Source organism: Muntiacus reevesi, chromosome 3 (genome assembly GCF_963930625.1).
Source record: "Muntiacus reevesi chromosome 3, mMunRee1.1, whole genome shotgun sequence".
NCBI lineage: Eukaryota > Metazoa > Chordata > Mammalia > Artiodactyla > Cervidae > Muntiacus > Muntiacus reevesi.
Window position 1 is genome coordinate 92,127,840 of NC_089251.1, and position 17,793 is coordinate 92,145,632.

A 17,793-nucleotide genomic window follows, 5' to 3' on the forward strand; every position below is an offset into this window, starting at 1 on the left:
TAAAGCTTTACCACAAAGTTATGTGTAAAAAAATTTAATTAACAGAAAATGACATATAACCAATATTATAAATGATTCAGGGAAGCCAAAATTCCCCAGGCTATCTAAATCTCATTCTTTGGGGGTATAGTTCTCATTTTTCATCCTTATTTCTTGGCCATGTTGGTGACCCTCTCATGAAGAGTCCTCATTCATCTTCCTAGTCCTCAGGGGTATTGCCTATAACCCTACCGGACCAGGGCAACTTCACAGCCTGTATAGCATCCTCAAGAGTGCGCCTGGGTCCAAATAACTTTGAAAATTACTGAATTTGCATTTTGCAAAGTCAAATATTTCATCTTTATACTTTCTTTTCTTTTTACTGTGCTTTTTTCCTCCACCAAGAATAATCACTTTTGGTTACACATGAAATTTTTTCCTCACCAGTCAATCACTCCATCATTATATAAGTTCCTATGTAGTATCACAGTTTCACTAGAGGAGCCACAGCTACTAACTTGCTAAAATTATGGCAGGAATCAATTGTAAACTATGACACTATTGCATTAATAATAAGCCCAAGTCTTCACTTTCATAAATGTTAGAATGTTAGAATAACATTCTGTAGTTGCAGACTGTAGACATAAACAGTGATGGCTGAGGACATTAAACCTGTCCCTGCAGGTGTCTAGGGATGTAGCTAGAAGTGGCTTACTTATGAAGTTTACTATTTTATCTTACTAGTCAGCTATGAGAAGCCACTGGAGTAATCAATTTTCATAGCAGTTTAGCTAACAAAACTATTATTTAAGTATGCACACACACATATATTCACATCACATTGTAGAAACGTTTAATGACACATGAAAATAATAGAAAATTTTTTATGATATGGTAAGTGAATTAAGCAGATTACAAGATAAATATACTAATGACTCAAATTATGAAAAAATTCAATCCCACTCCCAATAAGAGACTTGCATTTTTAACTTTCAGTTCAGTTCAGTTCAGTCACTCAGTCGTGTCCGACTCTTTGCGACTCCATGGACTTCAGCACACCAAGCCTCCTTGTCCTTCACCATCTCCTGGAGCTTGTTGAAACTCATGTCCATCAAGTCAGTGATTCCATCCAACCATCTCATCCTCTGTCATCCTTGTCTCCTCCTGCCTACAAACTTTCCCAGCATCAGGGTCTTTTCAAATGAATCAGTTCTTCGCATCAGGTGGCCAAAATATTGGAGCTTCAGCTTCAGCATCAGTCCTTCCAGCAAATATTCAGGACTGATTTCCTTTAGGATGGACTGGTTGGATCTCCTTGCAGTCCAAGGAACTCTCAAGAGTCTTCTCCAACACCACAGTTCAAAACCATCAATTCTTTGGCGCTCAGCTTTCTTTATAGTCAAACTCTCACATCCATACATAACTACTGGAAAAAACATAGCTTTGACTAGATGGACCTTTGTTGGCAAAGTAATGTCTCTGCTTTTTAATATGCTGTCTAGGTTGGTCATAACTTTTCTTCCAAGGAGCAAGTGTCTTTTAATTTCATGGCTGCAGTCACCATCTCTGGTGATTTTGGAGCCCCCCAAAATAAAGTCTGTCACTGTTTCCACTGTTTCCCCATCTATTTGCCATGAAGTGATGGGACCAGATGCCATGATCTTAGTTTTCTGAATGTTGAGTTTTAAGTTGGCTTTTTCACTCTCCTCTCTCACTTCCATCAAGAGGCTCTTTAGTTCTTCTTCACTTTCTGCCATAAGGCTGGTGGTGTCTGCATATCTGAGGTTATTGATATTCCTCCCAGCAATCTTGATTCTAGCTTGTGCTTTATCCAGTCCAGCATTTCTCATGATGTACTCTGCATGTAAGTTAAATAAGCAGAGGGACAATATATAGCCTTGATGTACTCCTTTCCCGATTTGGAACCAGTCTGTTGTTCCATGTTCAGTTCTAACTGTTGCTTCTTGACCCGCATATAGATTTCTCAGGAGGCAAGTCAGGTGGCCTGGTATTCCCATCTCTTGAAGAATTTTCCACAGTTTGTTGTGGTCCACACAGTCAAAGGCTTTGGAATAGTCAATAAAATAGAAGTAGATGTTTTTCTGGAACTTTCTTGCTTTTTTGATGATCCAGCAGATGTTGGCAGTTTGATCTCTGGTTCTTCTGTCTTTTCTAAACTGGAAAAGGTCAGTTTTCATTCCAATCTCAAAGAAAGGCAATGCCAAAGAAAGCTCAAACTACCGCGCAATTGTACTTGTCTCACACGCTAGCTAAGTAAAATTTTAACTTTAGTGGGTAAAAATCTAAAATCTTGATAATCTAGTCTGTTAAAACTGTGGACTTTCACATATTTCTGGTTGGAGTGTAAATTAGTATGGGAGACAACTATAAAAATTTGACTTAGCAATTTCATTTTGGGGATCTTTATGATCCACATAGCCTTATGTGATAATTCATGGCAGCACTTCAACAGCAAAAGGCTGGAGGCAATCCTAAGTCCACCAAAAGTTATTGGTTACATAATATTGTACACTTAAAACATGGAATACTGTATAGCTGAAAAGAGAATTTGTTGTTGTTGTTCAGTTGCTCAGTCGTGTCCGACTCTTTGTGACCGCATGGACTGCAGCACACCAGGCTTACTTGTCCTTCACCATCTTCTGGAGCTTGCTCAAACTCATGTCCATTGAATCATTGATGCCATCCAACCATCTCATCCTCTGTAATCCTCTTCTCCTCCTGCCTTCTATCTTTTGTTATCTTCTCCTCCTACCTTCTATCTTTCCCTGTATTAGTCTTTTCCAGTGAATTGGCTCTTCATATCAGGTAGCCAAAGTATTGAGCTTCAGCTTCAGCATCAGTCCTTCCAATGATTATTCAGGATTGATTTCCTTTAGGATTGACTCTTTTGGTCTCCCTGCTGTCCAAGGGCTCTCAAGAGTCTTCTCCAACACCACAGTTCAAAAGCATCATGTCAATGTATGGCAAAAACCACTACAATATTGTAAAGTAATTAGCCTCCAACTAATAAAAATAAACGGAAAAAAAAATTATCTCATAAGCCACATCAGTGATATAGAAAATTTACTTCTGGATAGAAATTTTTATTAAAAATTAATATGAGGACAAATCAGAATATTGCATAAATTACATTTTTACACAAATATAATTTTGTCTGTGATAAAAATTAATATTTCAGAGACCCCCCCCAAAAATAAAAAGCATCAATTCTTTGGTGCTCAGCCATCATTATGGTCCAACTCTCACATTGACACATGACTACTGGAAAAACCATAGCTTTGACAATATGGACCTTTGTCGGCAAAAAAAATGTTTCTGGTTTTTAATATACTGTCTAGGTTTGCCATAGCTTTTATTCCAAGAAGCAAGCATCTTTTAATTTCATGGCTGTAGGCACTGCCTGCAGTGATTTTGGAGCCCAAGAAAGCAAAGTGTATCACTGTTTCCATTGTTTCCTCATCTATTTGCCAGGAAGTGATGGAACCAGATGCCATAATCTTCGTTTTGTGAATGTTGAGTTTTAAGGCAGCTTTTTCACTTTCCTCTTTTACCTTCATAAAGAGGATTTTTAGTTCCTTTTCTCTTTCTGCCATTAAAGAGGTGTCATCTGAATGTCTGAGGTTATTCATATTTTTCCCAGCAATCTTGATTCCAGCTTGTGCTCCATCCAGCCCAGCATTTCACATGATGTATTTTGTATATAAGGTAAATAATCAGGGTGACAATATACAGCCTTGACATACCCCTTTCCCAATTTGGGACCAGTTCCTGTCTTGTTTTAACTATTGCTTCTTGACCTGCATACAGGTTTCTCAGGAGGCAGGTAAGGTGGTCTGGTATTCCCATCTCTTGAAGAATTTTCCACAGTTTGTTGTGATCGACACAGTCAAAGGCTTTATAGTCAATGAAGCAGAAGTAGATGCTTCTTTGGAACTCTTTTGCTTTTCCTATGATCCAACGGATATTGGCAATTTAGAAGTTCTTTATGAACTCTTATGGAAAGATCTCTAAGATGTATTAAGTTAAATAAAAATCAGGGTACAGAACAATATAAATAATAAGTTTGATTTGTGTTACAAAAATGGCAAGAATCTATATTTGTGTTGACCTGTATGTACACAAGATACTTCAAAAGAAACTAAGAACAACAATTCCCTGGATGGAAATTCATCAAAATGTTTAAGCCTTTATAAATGATGGGAATATGGATAATTAAAGAAATTGTTAGAGTTTTCACCATACTCTGTCGTTTACTTGTAAAGTTTTAAATGATTTCCAAGGAAGATTAACCAAGTTTATGTGTAACATTTTGTAATCCAGATGTATGTACTTATGAATAATAGCAGGAGGGGATGAGTACTATGGAGAGCCTATGGGCTTGTTCTCTTATTAACATTGTCACATCCCTCCAGGCTCAATAATTTGTTTTAAAACCCTTAGACCAATTGGAAAAATTCCAAATTGCTGCAACACTGGAGTCAACACGGCAAAAGGCAAGTACACACGAGAGTGCAGTGGGCCCACCGACCCCTTGGCTCATCTAGAGATGAGCACCTATGATCGTCACTCCTGGGCAAAGCTCACACCTTAGAAGAAATTTCTTATGGAGGGAATTTTGGGGTTATCCCCATGGAAGCAGTTTCTTGAGAGTTTGTAAAAGCAACAGCCTTTAAATAGCATTCAATTTTAAGTTAAATAAAAATGAAACATACATTCCATAGGACTTCCTTTGTGTTCCAGTGGCTAAGACTGCTATGATCCCAACGCAGGGGGCCCACGCTCAATCCCTGGTCAGGGAACTAGATCCCACATGCTGCAACTAAGAGTTTGCCTGGTGCAACTAAAGATCTCGCATACTGCAACTAAAGATTTATGCTGCAAAATAAATAAATATTTTAAAAAATGAAACATACATTCCATAAAAAGTGCATAAACCAAACTTCCTGGTGTCATGAGTAATTTTAAAGCAAACGCTCATGCTACTACCTGTCACTGAACTGAAGAAATATGCCATTTCCCCAGAAGCACTTCTATGTGTCTCATCTTGATCATATTCCTTTCCTTCCCTTGAGAGATAATCATAGTCTTCACTTTCATGGTGACTACTTCTTTGCTTGAAGTTGTAGTATCACTACCTATTTATGGAATTAATAGTTTCTTCTTTTCTAAATACCACAAAATGTTTTCCAATGTGGCTTTATGCTTCTAGCAGTCTACAATAGGTTCTTCACCAAAAGTTCTAAATGCTTAGCTTAGTCAGACTTCTGAACATTTGTGAGTCTAATGAGTAGGCAGGTAGGTTTCATTATGGTTTTAATTTACATTTCACTGGTGACAATTGAAGTTTTGTGCCTCCTTATAAATTAACTGGTCATTTAGATATCTCTTTTTGTGAGGCACATGTTCAACACTTTTGCCCATTCTCTTATAGGGTTATCTTTCTTTGCCGCTGCTGCTAAGTCACTTCAGTCATGTCCGACTCTGTGTGACCCCATAGACGGCAGCCCACCAGGCCCCCCATCCCTGGGATTCTCCAGGCAAGAACACTGGAGTGGGTTGCCATTTCCTTCTCCAATGCATGAAAGTGAAAAGTGAAAGTGAAGTCGCTCAGTCATGTCTGACTCTTAGCAACCCCATGGACTGTAGCCTACCAGGCTCCTCCGTCCATGGGATTTTCCAGGCAAGAGTACTGGAGTGGGGTGCCATTGCCTTCTCCATATCTTTCTTTAAAAGTGCCTAATTTAATCCATGTATTAATAAGAGTCTAAATGATAAATGATCAGGGTTAGAGGTTAACCATGCAGCCAGAAGGCAAATGTAGCAAACCAAGATTTTCACAAAATCTTTTAGTATAATTATCTGGCAGAAGTTATTAATCAGACAAGATGGGCCTAAACATTTGCCCACCACACTGTCTGCTGCTGGTCTACCCACCATCTGCCAATGACGTGTACTCAGATCAGTGAGTGATGTTAACTGCAGTAGATAACATTCACTAGATTCTTTGCAATGTTTAAGGCACTAGCTAAGCATGTATCTTAATTGCTTCTCTCAACACCTCTTTATGGACTATACTATTAGTCTTAGAAGCTTGAACAGCTTGACCATTATGACTCGATTTGAGAGTGATGTAGCTGGGAGTTGATCCCTCATTTAACTGGAGCCTATCCTCTTACCCTAATTATTACTTTGTCTCAGAGCAAAGTTTCCTTCAGGTTTCAAATTTGGAATTATCATGTATTGTGGAAATTGCAATCATTACTTTTAATAGAAGAGAAAAGAATATAACTATGTGCTTAGTTTAGAACTGGTAAAATTTAAGTTGCCTAAAAATATATCATAATGCATTATGGCAGATACTGACAAAAACAAAATAGGTTGGCATAAAGCTTACACTTATGTTTGTAAGACAATATGTGCATGGCAAATATGGACTCTTTCAACTTATTACTGCATCTGTAAACATTTTATACATCTTGAATAGATAAAATCAGATTCTCTTAATCTAGGCTCACATTTAGGTTAAAATTATAAAATAACTAATAGCAGCAAACCTAACCATGAGTCCAATAGCAGTTACCCTAGATTCTTAAAGGGTCACTTGAAAGGGTGGTCTAAAACGTTGAGTCTCAGAGGGACTTCCTATTCATGAGGAAGCATAAAACAGCAAAGTGTTTAAAGGCAAAATACTAAACACTACTGTTTCTTGGATGAGATCACAGACATCTATGAGAAAAGAAACCTTTATTTCCAAGTTAAAATTTGAGTTTGTTAGAAGACAGAAGAACTGTGCTTATTTGAAACAAAAGTTATAGAAAGGTGATCAGACTTTGAGAAGATCACAAGAGCTGAGAACTGAGCTCCAGTTCATGACATTGATGGCAATTTCTGAAGCAGTTTGTATAAAAAGCTTTATTTCAGAGGGCCACCCCACCTTGGAGGGCACCTGCTGGCATGAACATGTTCATGGGTCCTGAACAGCTTGTAAAGCTATGTTCTTTCTCCTGCTGGGACTCTGCTCAGGCTGGTAGTTTCATTTGAAAGAAAAATGTTCACTATCTCCTAGGCTGAGAGTTAATCCTCCCACTGCTTGATCAATTAAATCCCACTGCCTGTGTCTGGAAGGCAAAGTCTGAGCTTTATATATTGCTTCCTGGTAAGCCACATTTCAGTGTCCCATGGAACAGGAACAGTGTTCCATGGAACAGCAGTATACCTCTGTGTGCAACAGGCTTTTGGACCCTCAATATAGGAGGCCAACAGGGACAGTATTTCATTTTACCATTCAAGAAGTTCAAAGGTCTATAATGATTATACTACCTAATGAATTTGTTTCAATAAAAATATCTTGCATATGGCACTGAATAGCTTACAAAGTGAGAATATATTATCTTGTTTGCTGTTCAAAATGATTGTTTACTGGAAGTAGTACTTTATTATGTTCCATTTAACAACCAGGGGAGACTGTGATCTTGCCCAGGGTCACATAGCTAGTAACTGGCAATCTTGTAATTAAACCCAGATCTTCTGGATCCTAACCAGTGGTCTCTTAAAATTCCCTTAATAAACCCAAGATTGGAAAATTATAGAGGTCTTTCAACAGAAATCACATTATCAATGTGCTTTGAGTCCAGAAAACTGGTGTAATATAAATGTCATATTGCTGCTCACTTGGAACAAAACAAAGAAAAGGCCATTTTAATGTTGCCTCTAAGACAAGAACTCTTGGAAAAATATGCCAGAATAGCTTCAAAAAACCCTAAATGTGACCAGTCAAGTCCCTGGAAGAGAAGTAGGTCTGCCTGTTTGGGACCTGTAACTCATATGGTCTCAGTATGCTAGCCTTGCCTTCCATGCATTTCACTTGCATAGGTATTTTTCCAGCTGAAAAATCCTGGAAGGTAGGTGTTTTGGTTTAGTTTTCCCCAGAGACAGATCTTGAGATAGATATTCAAGTGCAAATGACTTATTTGGAAGGAGAAACAACAGTAGGGAGTGGATATCAAAGGCTGTGTCACTGAGCCAGCTATCACCAGGGTGACTGGAGCTTAATTGTAAGAGGAAACCCTGAACACAGTAAACACACACCCCACAGAGGCATCCCACCTGAAGGGTGAGGGAGCTGGTGTGTTCATATGCCAACTCCTATCAGTCATGTTTTGAGAACTGCTGGGAGTAAGGGTTGGTGTTAATTCCCTCACTCTCTGGCATGCTGTGCAAGAGGGCAAAGTGGCATTCTATAGGTGAAGAAGAGATTTCAAGGCAAAGAAATGCAGACATTGGCAGGGCAAACTATTTGGTTTTTCAGCATTCATTTGGTTCATTGGCAGGAGGCAAATGGAAGTGCACCCCAATGACCCAGGTCTTATATTTTAAAACTTTTCATTTAAAGTCCAGAATAGTAATTGAGACATAATAGCTCCCTCATAACTATGGACATACCATCCTGAAATCAGAGTGGTTGTGAGCAATACTTACAGATACAAATTAAATCCTAATCAACAAAAGAACATGGAAAGAAAGAAGGGAACAAGAGAGGGCAAAGAAGGCACCGGGAGTCATCTCTACTCACACTTTCTCATAAATCTTGTTGGGATGCTCTGGCCATTCGATCATGCACACCACTCTGTTGGGCATGGTCTCCGTGGTTGAATAGTAGCCCTGGGGGAAGGCCAGGAGGAGAGCCAGGATCCAGATGACACAGATGACCACCTTGGTGGCTGTGGCTGACAACCTGGGCTGGAGGGGGTGGATGATGGCCATGTACCTGGAACGGAGAAGAAAGGACAAAATTCCAATTTGGTCACCAAGATCTGCATTAGTGGTTATGCATTATTCCTGCCCACTGAAAAATGCCTTAGAAACCCTTTGAGTCCTGGTGATTTTTACAACTATTTTAACCTTAAGCTTTGTGATTTTTATGACATGAATGCAAAAACCTATAAGAAAAATCAGTCAGATATTTTAATATTTTAGAACCCATCTGGCAATATCCAAGGAGAGAAAGTTTCATCCTTGTAACTCTAATGCTAGGCACATGATGCCCCGTATAGGTTGGTGGTTTACAGCAAAATCAGAAAAATAAGAACAATTTGTGAATTTATTCAACATAAAGTCTAACTTTATCTTTTTTAGGTTAAGGAATAATCATGATAGAAATAGTAGTTTTTAAAGTCCTGGTATGACAATTTAAAAGGCTAGCAGTCCTGTACAGGTCCATACAATCTGAAGGAAAGTGAATGTGTGTAAATGAGAAAGCAGTGTCCTAAAGCCAACAAAAAGCAATAGTTCCTGGAGAAAACTTCACCAATTCAGTGTGTGGTTAAAAAAACGTATGATTCATGAAAAGAAAGAGACTCTCCACCTTCTGAGACAGACACACTTTAGCATATTAAAGGCTAGGGTGGATGAAACCTGTTGCAGGAAGAGTGAAGGAAAATGAAGGATGACTTCAGGCCTGGAGCCATTTCTCCATCTCTTGCTTGGGACTGAGCGTTGAATGGTGTCATCTGAAAGAGTGCCCAGGTCCAGATTTGTGTGTTGCTTTTCAAATTCAGCAGAGATTTTAGAAATAACAAATATTCCAATCAACATTTCATATCAGTTATGATCATATCAATTCTGCCTACTGCATTCAGAAAGTCAAATACCTTTTAAAACGATAGGTTTAGCCCAGTCCCCTAACACTTCTACCCTGAGCTATTGAGTATGTATTGAGTATGTATGGTAGGCAGGAACCAAGCAGCTTGGGGTGGAACATAGCCCATGTCCCTTCTGGGGTGCTGCTCCCTTCCTGGAAGTCAGGAAGCTTGTTCTTGAGGGGATGCTGGACTCAAAGTGGCCACTGTCGAGTACTCCTACCTCACTGGCCTAGATACAGAGTCCTCACAGGGGGGAGAGGAGCCATGCCTCACATCCTTTCCCATCGCTTTGTTACTATTTTGTACTCTTAATACCTGCCAATAACTACTGTCTACACTGAAAAACAACTTCCTTTCTTGCAAATTTCATGGATCCATCCCTTTGAATTATGTCTTATACTGCTTTTGGGATTTAAGTATCCAAGAAAATCTCAGAATCATGCATTTAATTCTCTGACATGCAGGTGTTTCTGACTTCCATGGGACTGAAAAGTCAATGGAGACAGAAACGAGCAGACAAATAGAATAGATGCCAGCTGGCTCCCTGTAATTCTCTTTTACAGTGTTTGGAATCTAGAATCTCTAGGCCGATCCAATTCCTTCTTCTCCCAAATCCCCACCTCTGATAACCATAAATCTTATCATTTTTTTCTCTGAGTTTGCTTTTGTTTGTTTTGAAGTATAATTGACCTACAACACTATGTTCATTCTTGGTATACAATGCTGTGATTGGATATTTCTGTGCATTTTAAAATGATAACCTTAAGAAATCTGGTTACAATGTGTCACATACAAATATATTGCATAATTATTGACTCCCCAAGTCTCTACTCTTGTTTAAATATCACAGTCATTGTGCTCCTGCTTTGCCAAACACAAAGTGTCAGCATGACCCTGAAAACTTTATCACCTATTTGGGAAATAAAACTATGCCTTAACAAAAAGACACTAAGGGGAGTTAGTCTTGAAGTCAGGAAGGGTTGAATCAGAAAGAGACTTGCAAAAGATACTGTGGTGGAGGTGAGTAATAATCTATAAATCTCTGGGGATGTTTCCTTGGGTGAGTTGGTGGCTATAAAATCTGTCACTCAGCTGCCAACTACAGAGCATCAAAGGGGCAAAAACAACTCTCAACATGCAGTGAATCAAACATTGTCTGGCTACTTCCAAGGGAGGTTCAGTGTACTGCAGAACTGATCACTTTCCATACTTGCGGTGGTATTCTAAAAAGAATCTTGAATTCTCTCTTGGTTCTGCCTCTTTTTTGCTGCCTGACAGCAACAAAGTCTTGGTTTCCTCTTAGGTCGTAAAATGGTTGTGGCAACCCTGGAATCAGAGCCAACAGAGGTGGATTTGTCAATTACTGTTGTCTCCTTTCTAATTTGGCCAATGGCTGAAACTGCATGGTCATGGCTAGTGTCTTTTTGAGTGTTTGCACTATTGTAGAATTGTTTACTGAAGCATTTCACAGAGGAAAGATCTTTCCTCTCTGAAGCTGGACCTGCGGCAATGAAGATGCCTGTCTCAGCTTCAGCATCTCCCAGGCTCCTGCTTTCACTGTGGCTGTGCATTCTCAGACTTCACAGGAGCTTAGGGAGAATGCATAAGGGAGAACGTAGTAATTACACTGTCCCTTTCAGATGTTATCTCAAATACAAAGTTTTAATTTACTTTTAACTCAGAACAAATGTTAAAACATAAGTGAATGTAATCTAATATTCATTCTCATGCCCAAACTGGTGATATACCACTCAGAATGTAATGTGACTGGGGCTTAGAGGGGATTGCATCAGCATATTGGTGCTGTAGCTCCAAATAGGTGGCAGAAAACCATATTTTATTTTTATTGCAAAAACTGCAATTTGGAAGCCCATTTCAGTTAACTCTGCCATTTCTTGAGCGTAGGAGATATTTCAGTGACAGATGAAAGTATTGTACATTGAAAGCCAGAGGAAAAAAAGATTAACTTTTAAAGTCAAACATATATATTTTCATTTGTATGAAATAGAGCTATTTATAAATCTCTCTCCTCTCCTTTCTTTTTTCCTTTATTCTTTCTCTTTCAATTCTCACTTCTGGGGCTTATGTGACAAACACACTTCTTTCTTAATTATCTCAAGTCTAGTACCACTTGGATGACTTGTCTGCAGATGGTTGCACATTTTCTTTCTAGCAGTCCATTTGTAGTTGGATTCTATTAACATATACTTATATATTTGTTTGTAACCACCCTGAATAATTCTTGCTTATTCAGTTGTAAGTTATCACAGAGTAAGTGCTGCAAGTCCCAGGAAATTACATTCAATAAATATTTATTGACTGCATTGTGCTCATGAGACTACAAGGCAGTCAATGAAATGTCTTTCCAGTTTATGCATTAATCATCAGGCTGTCAGAGACTGTCCAGAGGCTGTGTGGGAGGTGGGTTGTGTTCTCCACTTCAGGTTGTTTCAGTCCCATGAGGGCCATCGGCTCTGATATGTATTGTATGTGGCCTCTCAGATGAAAACTTGAGGTTCTATCTTCCTTTTGCATGATTTTGCTTATAAAAAGAATTCTCCGTCTAACCCCTTAAATCTGGCAAAATATAAGTTTGCATATCTTAAAAATCACAGAGTGAAACAACCTTATTATTAGAAAGGATTCTTCTAACAAGCTGCAGTATCATCATAACTGTCTCCTATGCTAGCCCTTAGTCATTTGGCAAAGAGAAGGTTTTTCTTTTGCTCAGAGATCTGTCTTACCAGGTCCTTCTTCTACACTATCCCCTCCAATTCTGGCCCTTGCCCTCCTTATTCCCACGCACTTCTTCCTGTGATGGTCCAAGTTTGTTTGTTTTTAAGGGACTGCATCTCCCTGGGTTCAAATGACCAGAACGAGTGACAGCTGAGAGCAGGGCTACATCCTCTCTCTTTATCCTCCACAGATTTTCTGAGGATGGTAGTTGCATGCTAATATCTTTGGCTTTCTCAGTGCCTAGAATATAGTAAACACTCAATGAACACTTCATTGAATAAATAAATGTGTAAATTTCTTGACACATAGCAGGGACTCCATAAAGGTTGTTGAATAATAATACATGCAGCAGGAAAAGCACATGTATATTATACCTTTGTTTCTCACAGTATGAACATGTGTGAGAATAATGTGTTTCTGTCATACAGACATTTGAGATCATCCTTACAGGAGTGACCCCACTGGATCCAGGTCTTTCAGAATCTCCTACCTCTTAACATTTAACTCTTAAATTCTCAGTAAGTATTTGTCAAATAACTTTCTCATTGACCACTTTGTTGGAAACTGTACAAAACTCAGTCTTTCTACATGGTATCTTGCCTTAGCTCTTCCTCTGAACAAGAAGTCACTTCATCCTTTCTCCTACTCCTCTCCATTCCATTATAAGGAACACCATTCCATTGTAAGGAACACACAGTTTTCTACCCAAGGCCACAAATATTTTGTCAGTTTGGGTTTTTTCTAGGACATTTCTTTAGTTACAAAATTCAGGGACCTCATTTAGCCAGATTACTTGACCAGAAACTTTATCCGTTTAACTAAGACCAAGTTCACAACCTATAAATGAAGAGGTTTTGAGCAGCCAATAGAGATGACCAGAGTTCACACACCTACTAAAGCATTGTGGTAATGGCAGAGCCCCTCACATTCTCACTGCTATGCTATACATAACTCCAAATAGCCTGAGTTTTTTGCCTCCAAGCCCAAGTAGATTTGTAACACTGTTAGTGAACTCATTTCAAAAAGTAGTAAATGACAAGATTGCGGTGAACAAGACCATAAAATTTCAAGAGGCAGGCAGCGTGCATGCTTAATCATGTCCAGCTCTTGAGACCCCATGGACTGTAACCTGTCAGACTCCTCTGTCCGTGGGATTTTCCAGGCAATAATACTGGAGTGGGTTGCCATTTCCTTCTCCAGGGAATCTTCCTGACTCATGAATCAAACCCAAGTCTCTGGCATTTCTTGCATTGGCAGGTGGATTCTTTACCACTGAGCTACCTGGGAAGCCTGGGAAGATTTCAAAGACAAGATGGAGTCAACAGCTTGTGACAATTTAGAGTGAACTGAAGGAGGGGACATCTTTTTTGGGTGTTAGTTCTAGAAGGTCTTGTAGGTCTTCATATAACTGTTCAACTTCATCCTCTTCAGCATTACTGGTCAGGGAATAGACTTGGATTACCTTGATATTGAATGGTTTGCCTTGGAAACAAACAGATCATTCTGTCGTTTTTGAGGTTGCATCCAAGTACTGCATTTTGGACTCTTGTTGACTATGATGGCTACTCCATTTCTTCTAAGGGATTCCTGCCACAGTAGTAGATATAATGGTCATCTGAGTTAAATTCACCCATTCCAGTCCATCTTAGTCCACTGATTCCTAGAATGTCAATGTTCACTCTTGTCATCTCCTGTTTGACCACTTCCAATTTGCCTTGATTCATGGACCTAACATTCCAGGTTCCTATGCAATATTGCTCTTTACAGCATCGAATCCTGCTTCCATCACCAGTCCCATTCACAACTGGGTGTTGTTTTTGCTTTGGATCCATCCCTTCATTCTTTCTGGAGTTATTTCTCCACTGATCTCCAATAGCATATTGGGCACCTACCGACCTGGGGAGTTCATCTTTCAGTGTCCTATCTTTTTGCCTTTTCATACTGTTCATGGGGTTCTCAAGGCAAGAATACTGAAGCGGTTTGCCATTCCCTTCTCCAGTGGACCACATTCTGTCAGACCTCTCCACCATGACCTGTCATCTTGGGTGGCCCCACATGGCATGGCTTAGTTTCACTGACTTAGAAGGTCAGTTTTCATTCCAATCCTGAAGAAAGGCAATCCCAAAGAATGCTCAAACTACCGCACAATTGCACTCATCTCACACGCTAGTAAAATAATGCTTTAAATTCTCCAAGCCAGGCTTCAGCAATACGTGAACCATGAACTTCCAGATGTTCAAGCTGGTTTTAGGAAAGGCAGAGGAACCAGAGATCAAATTGCCAACATCTGCAATTGCCAACATCTGGATCATTGAAAAAGCAAGAGAGTTCCAGAAAAACATCTATTTCTGCTTTATTGACTATGCCAAAGCCTTTGACTGTGTGGATCACAATAAACTGTGGAAAATTCTGAAAGAGATGGGAATACCAGACTATCTGACCTGCCTCTTGAGAAACCTGCGTGCAGATCAGGAAGCAACAGTTAGAACTGGACATGGAACAACAGACTGGCTCCAAATAGGAAAAGGAATACATCAAGGCTGTATTTTGTCACCCTGCTTATTTAACTTATTGCAGAGTACATCATGAGAAACGCTGGGCTGGAACAAGTACAAGCTGGAATCAAGATTGCTGGGAGAAATATGAATAACTTGAGATCTGCAGATGACACCACCCTTATGGCAGAAAGTGAGGAAGAACTAAAGAGCCTCTTGATGAAAGTGAAAGAGGAGAGTGAAAAAGTTGGCTTAAAGCTCAACATTCAGAAAACTAAGATCATGGCATCTGGTTCCATCACTTCATGGCAAATAGATGGGGAAACAGTGGACACAGTGGCTGACTTTATTTCTCTGGGCTCCAAAATCACTGCGGATGGTGATTGCAGCCATGAAATTAAAAGATGCTTGTTCCTTGGAAGGAAAGTTATGACCAAGCTAGACAGCATGTTAAAAAGCAGAGACATTGCTTTACCAACAAAGGTTTGTCTAGTCAAGGCTATGGTTTTTCCAGTGGTCATATATGGATGTGAGAGTTGGACTATAAAGAAGGCTGAGCGCTGATGAATTGATGCTTTTGGACTGTGGTGTTGGAGAAGACTCTTGAGAGTCCCTTGAACTGCAAGGAGATCCAACCAGTCCATCCTAAAGGAGATCAGTCCTGGGCGTTCATTGGAAGGACTGATGTTGAAGCTGAAACTCCAATACTTTGGCCACCTGATGAGAGGAGCTGACTCATTGGAAAAGACCCTGATGCTGGGAAAGATTGAGGGCAGGAGGATCAGGGGATGACAGAAGATGAGATGGTTGAATGGCATCACTGACTCAATGGACATGGGTTTGGGTAGACTCCAGGAGTTGGTGATGGACAGGGAGGCCTGGTGTGCTGTGGTTCATAAGGTCACAAAGAGTCGGACATGACTGAGTGACTGAACTGAACTGAAGGAGGGGATGTGGCTCACTCTTGTCTAAACTTTCCTGTTCAGGTATGATCAAAGAAGGACCAATGTAGTTCAAAGATGATTCAGATATAAAGTTTTCAACCAGGGCTACCATAAACGTACACATGACTAAGGCCTGAAGTGAACTATGAGTAAAATGCAGTTATGTTTAAACCAAATATAATATCCTGAGTGTTTTGAGGAGCAGCTAAGATGACAGAGTAGGAAGACCCTGAGCTCAACTCCTCCCATGGGCACACAAAAATTAGAAACATTTGTCTGTGATAGTGACATGATTTCCCATAACTAAATATATAAAGAAGCAGGAGACACTCTCTTCTCCTGGTCACCTCTCTCTCCCTCCTTCCTCTTCTCTTCTCTGTGTAACTCCATGAACCTCTCTGGGTGTTCCAGACTGTGGAGAGCACATAAGAAATTGATTACTGGCTAGATTGCTCTCTCCCCTTTTGACTCCCCCTCTTCTCCTCCTGGTTACCTCTATCTCCCTCCTCCCTCTTATCTTCTACATGTAACTCTGTGAACCTCTCTGGGTGTCCCTCACTGTGGATAAGTTTTTCACCATTAACTTAGATTTTTTATCATCTGTGCTGTGTGGATGGAGAAGTTTTGAGGCTAATCTAAGAATAAGACTGAAAGTCATAGGCAGGAGGCTTAAATCCAAAATTTGAGAACAGCAGAGAACTCTTGATTCCAGAGAACATTAATAGAAAAGAGCTCATCCAAAAGCCTCCATACCTACACTGAAACCGAGCTCCACCTAAGAGCCAACAAGCTCCAGAGCAAGACATACCATGCTAATTCTCCAGCAAAACAAGAACACACCCCTAAGCATTAATATACAGGCTGCCCAAAGTTACACCAAATCCACAGACACATCAAAACCCACTACTGGACACTTCATTGCAGTCCAGAGAGAAGAGACCCAGCTCCACCCACCAGAACACAGATGAAAGCTCCCCTAGCCAGGAAACCTTGACAAGCCACTAGTCCAACCCCACCCACGGGGAGCAAGCTCCACAGTAAAGAGGAATCACAAACTTCCAGCCTACAGAAAGACCACCCCAAACACAGCAATCTAAACAAAATGAAAAGGCAGAGAAATATTCAGCATGTAAAGGAATGTGATAAATGCCCACCAAACCAAACCAAAGAGGAGGAGAGAGGGAGTCTACCTGAAAAAGAATTAAGAATAATGAGAGAACATAGGCAAAACACTCTCCGACATAAATCACAGGAGGATCCTCTATGACCCATCTCCCACAATACTGGAAATAAAAGCAAAAATAAACAAATGGGACCTAATTTAACCTAAAAGCTTTTGCACAACAAATGAAACTATAAGCAAAGTGAAAAGACAGCCTTCAGAATGGGAGAAAATAATAGCAAATGAAGCAACTGACAAAGAATGAATCTCAAAAATATACAAGCAACTCCTGCAGCTCAATTCCAGAAAAATAAAAGACCCAATCAAAAAATGGGCCAAAGAACTAAACAGACATTTCTCCAAAGAAGACATACAGATGACTAACAAACACATGAAAAGATGCTCAACATCACTCATTATCAGAGAAATGCAAAGCAAAGCCACAATGAGGTACCATTTCACGCCAGTCAGAATGGCTTGCTATCCAAAAATCTACAAGCAATAAATGCTGGAGAAGGTGTGGAGAAAAGTGAACCCTCTTACACTGTTGGTGGGAATGCAAACTAGTACAGCCACTATGGAGAACAGTGTGGAGATTCCTTAAAACACTAGAAATAGAACTGCCATATGACTCAGCAATCCCACTGCTGGGCATACACACCGAGGAAACCAGAATTGAAAGAGACACCTGTACCCCAATATTCATTGCAGCACTGTTTACAATAGCCAGGACATGGAAGCAACCTAGATGCCCATCAGCAGACGAATGGATAAGAAAACTGTGGTACATATACATAATGGAGTATTACTCAGCC

The 17,793-nt window shown here is 39.9% G+C and overlaps 1 protein-coding gene across 1 annotated transcript in view; it reads right to left on the bottom strand.

Moving 5' to 3' along the window:
• Nucleotides 1-17,793, bottom strand: part of TACR1 (tachykinin receptor 1) — a 164,008-nt gene that overhangs the window by 53,602 nt on the left and 92,613 nt on the right. Inside the window, exon 2 of the mRNA XM_065927425.1 lies at nt 8,573-8,767. Within this exon, the coding sequence (XP_065783497.1) occupies nt 8,573-8,767 (195 nt within the window). The remainder of the gene's footprint in view (nt 1-8,572; nt 8,768-17,793) is intronic.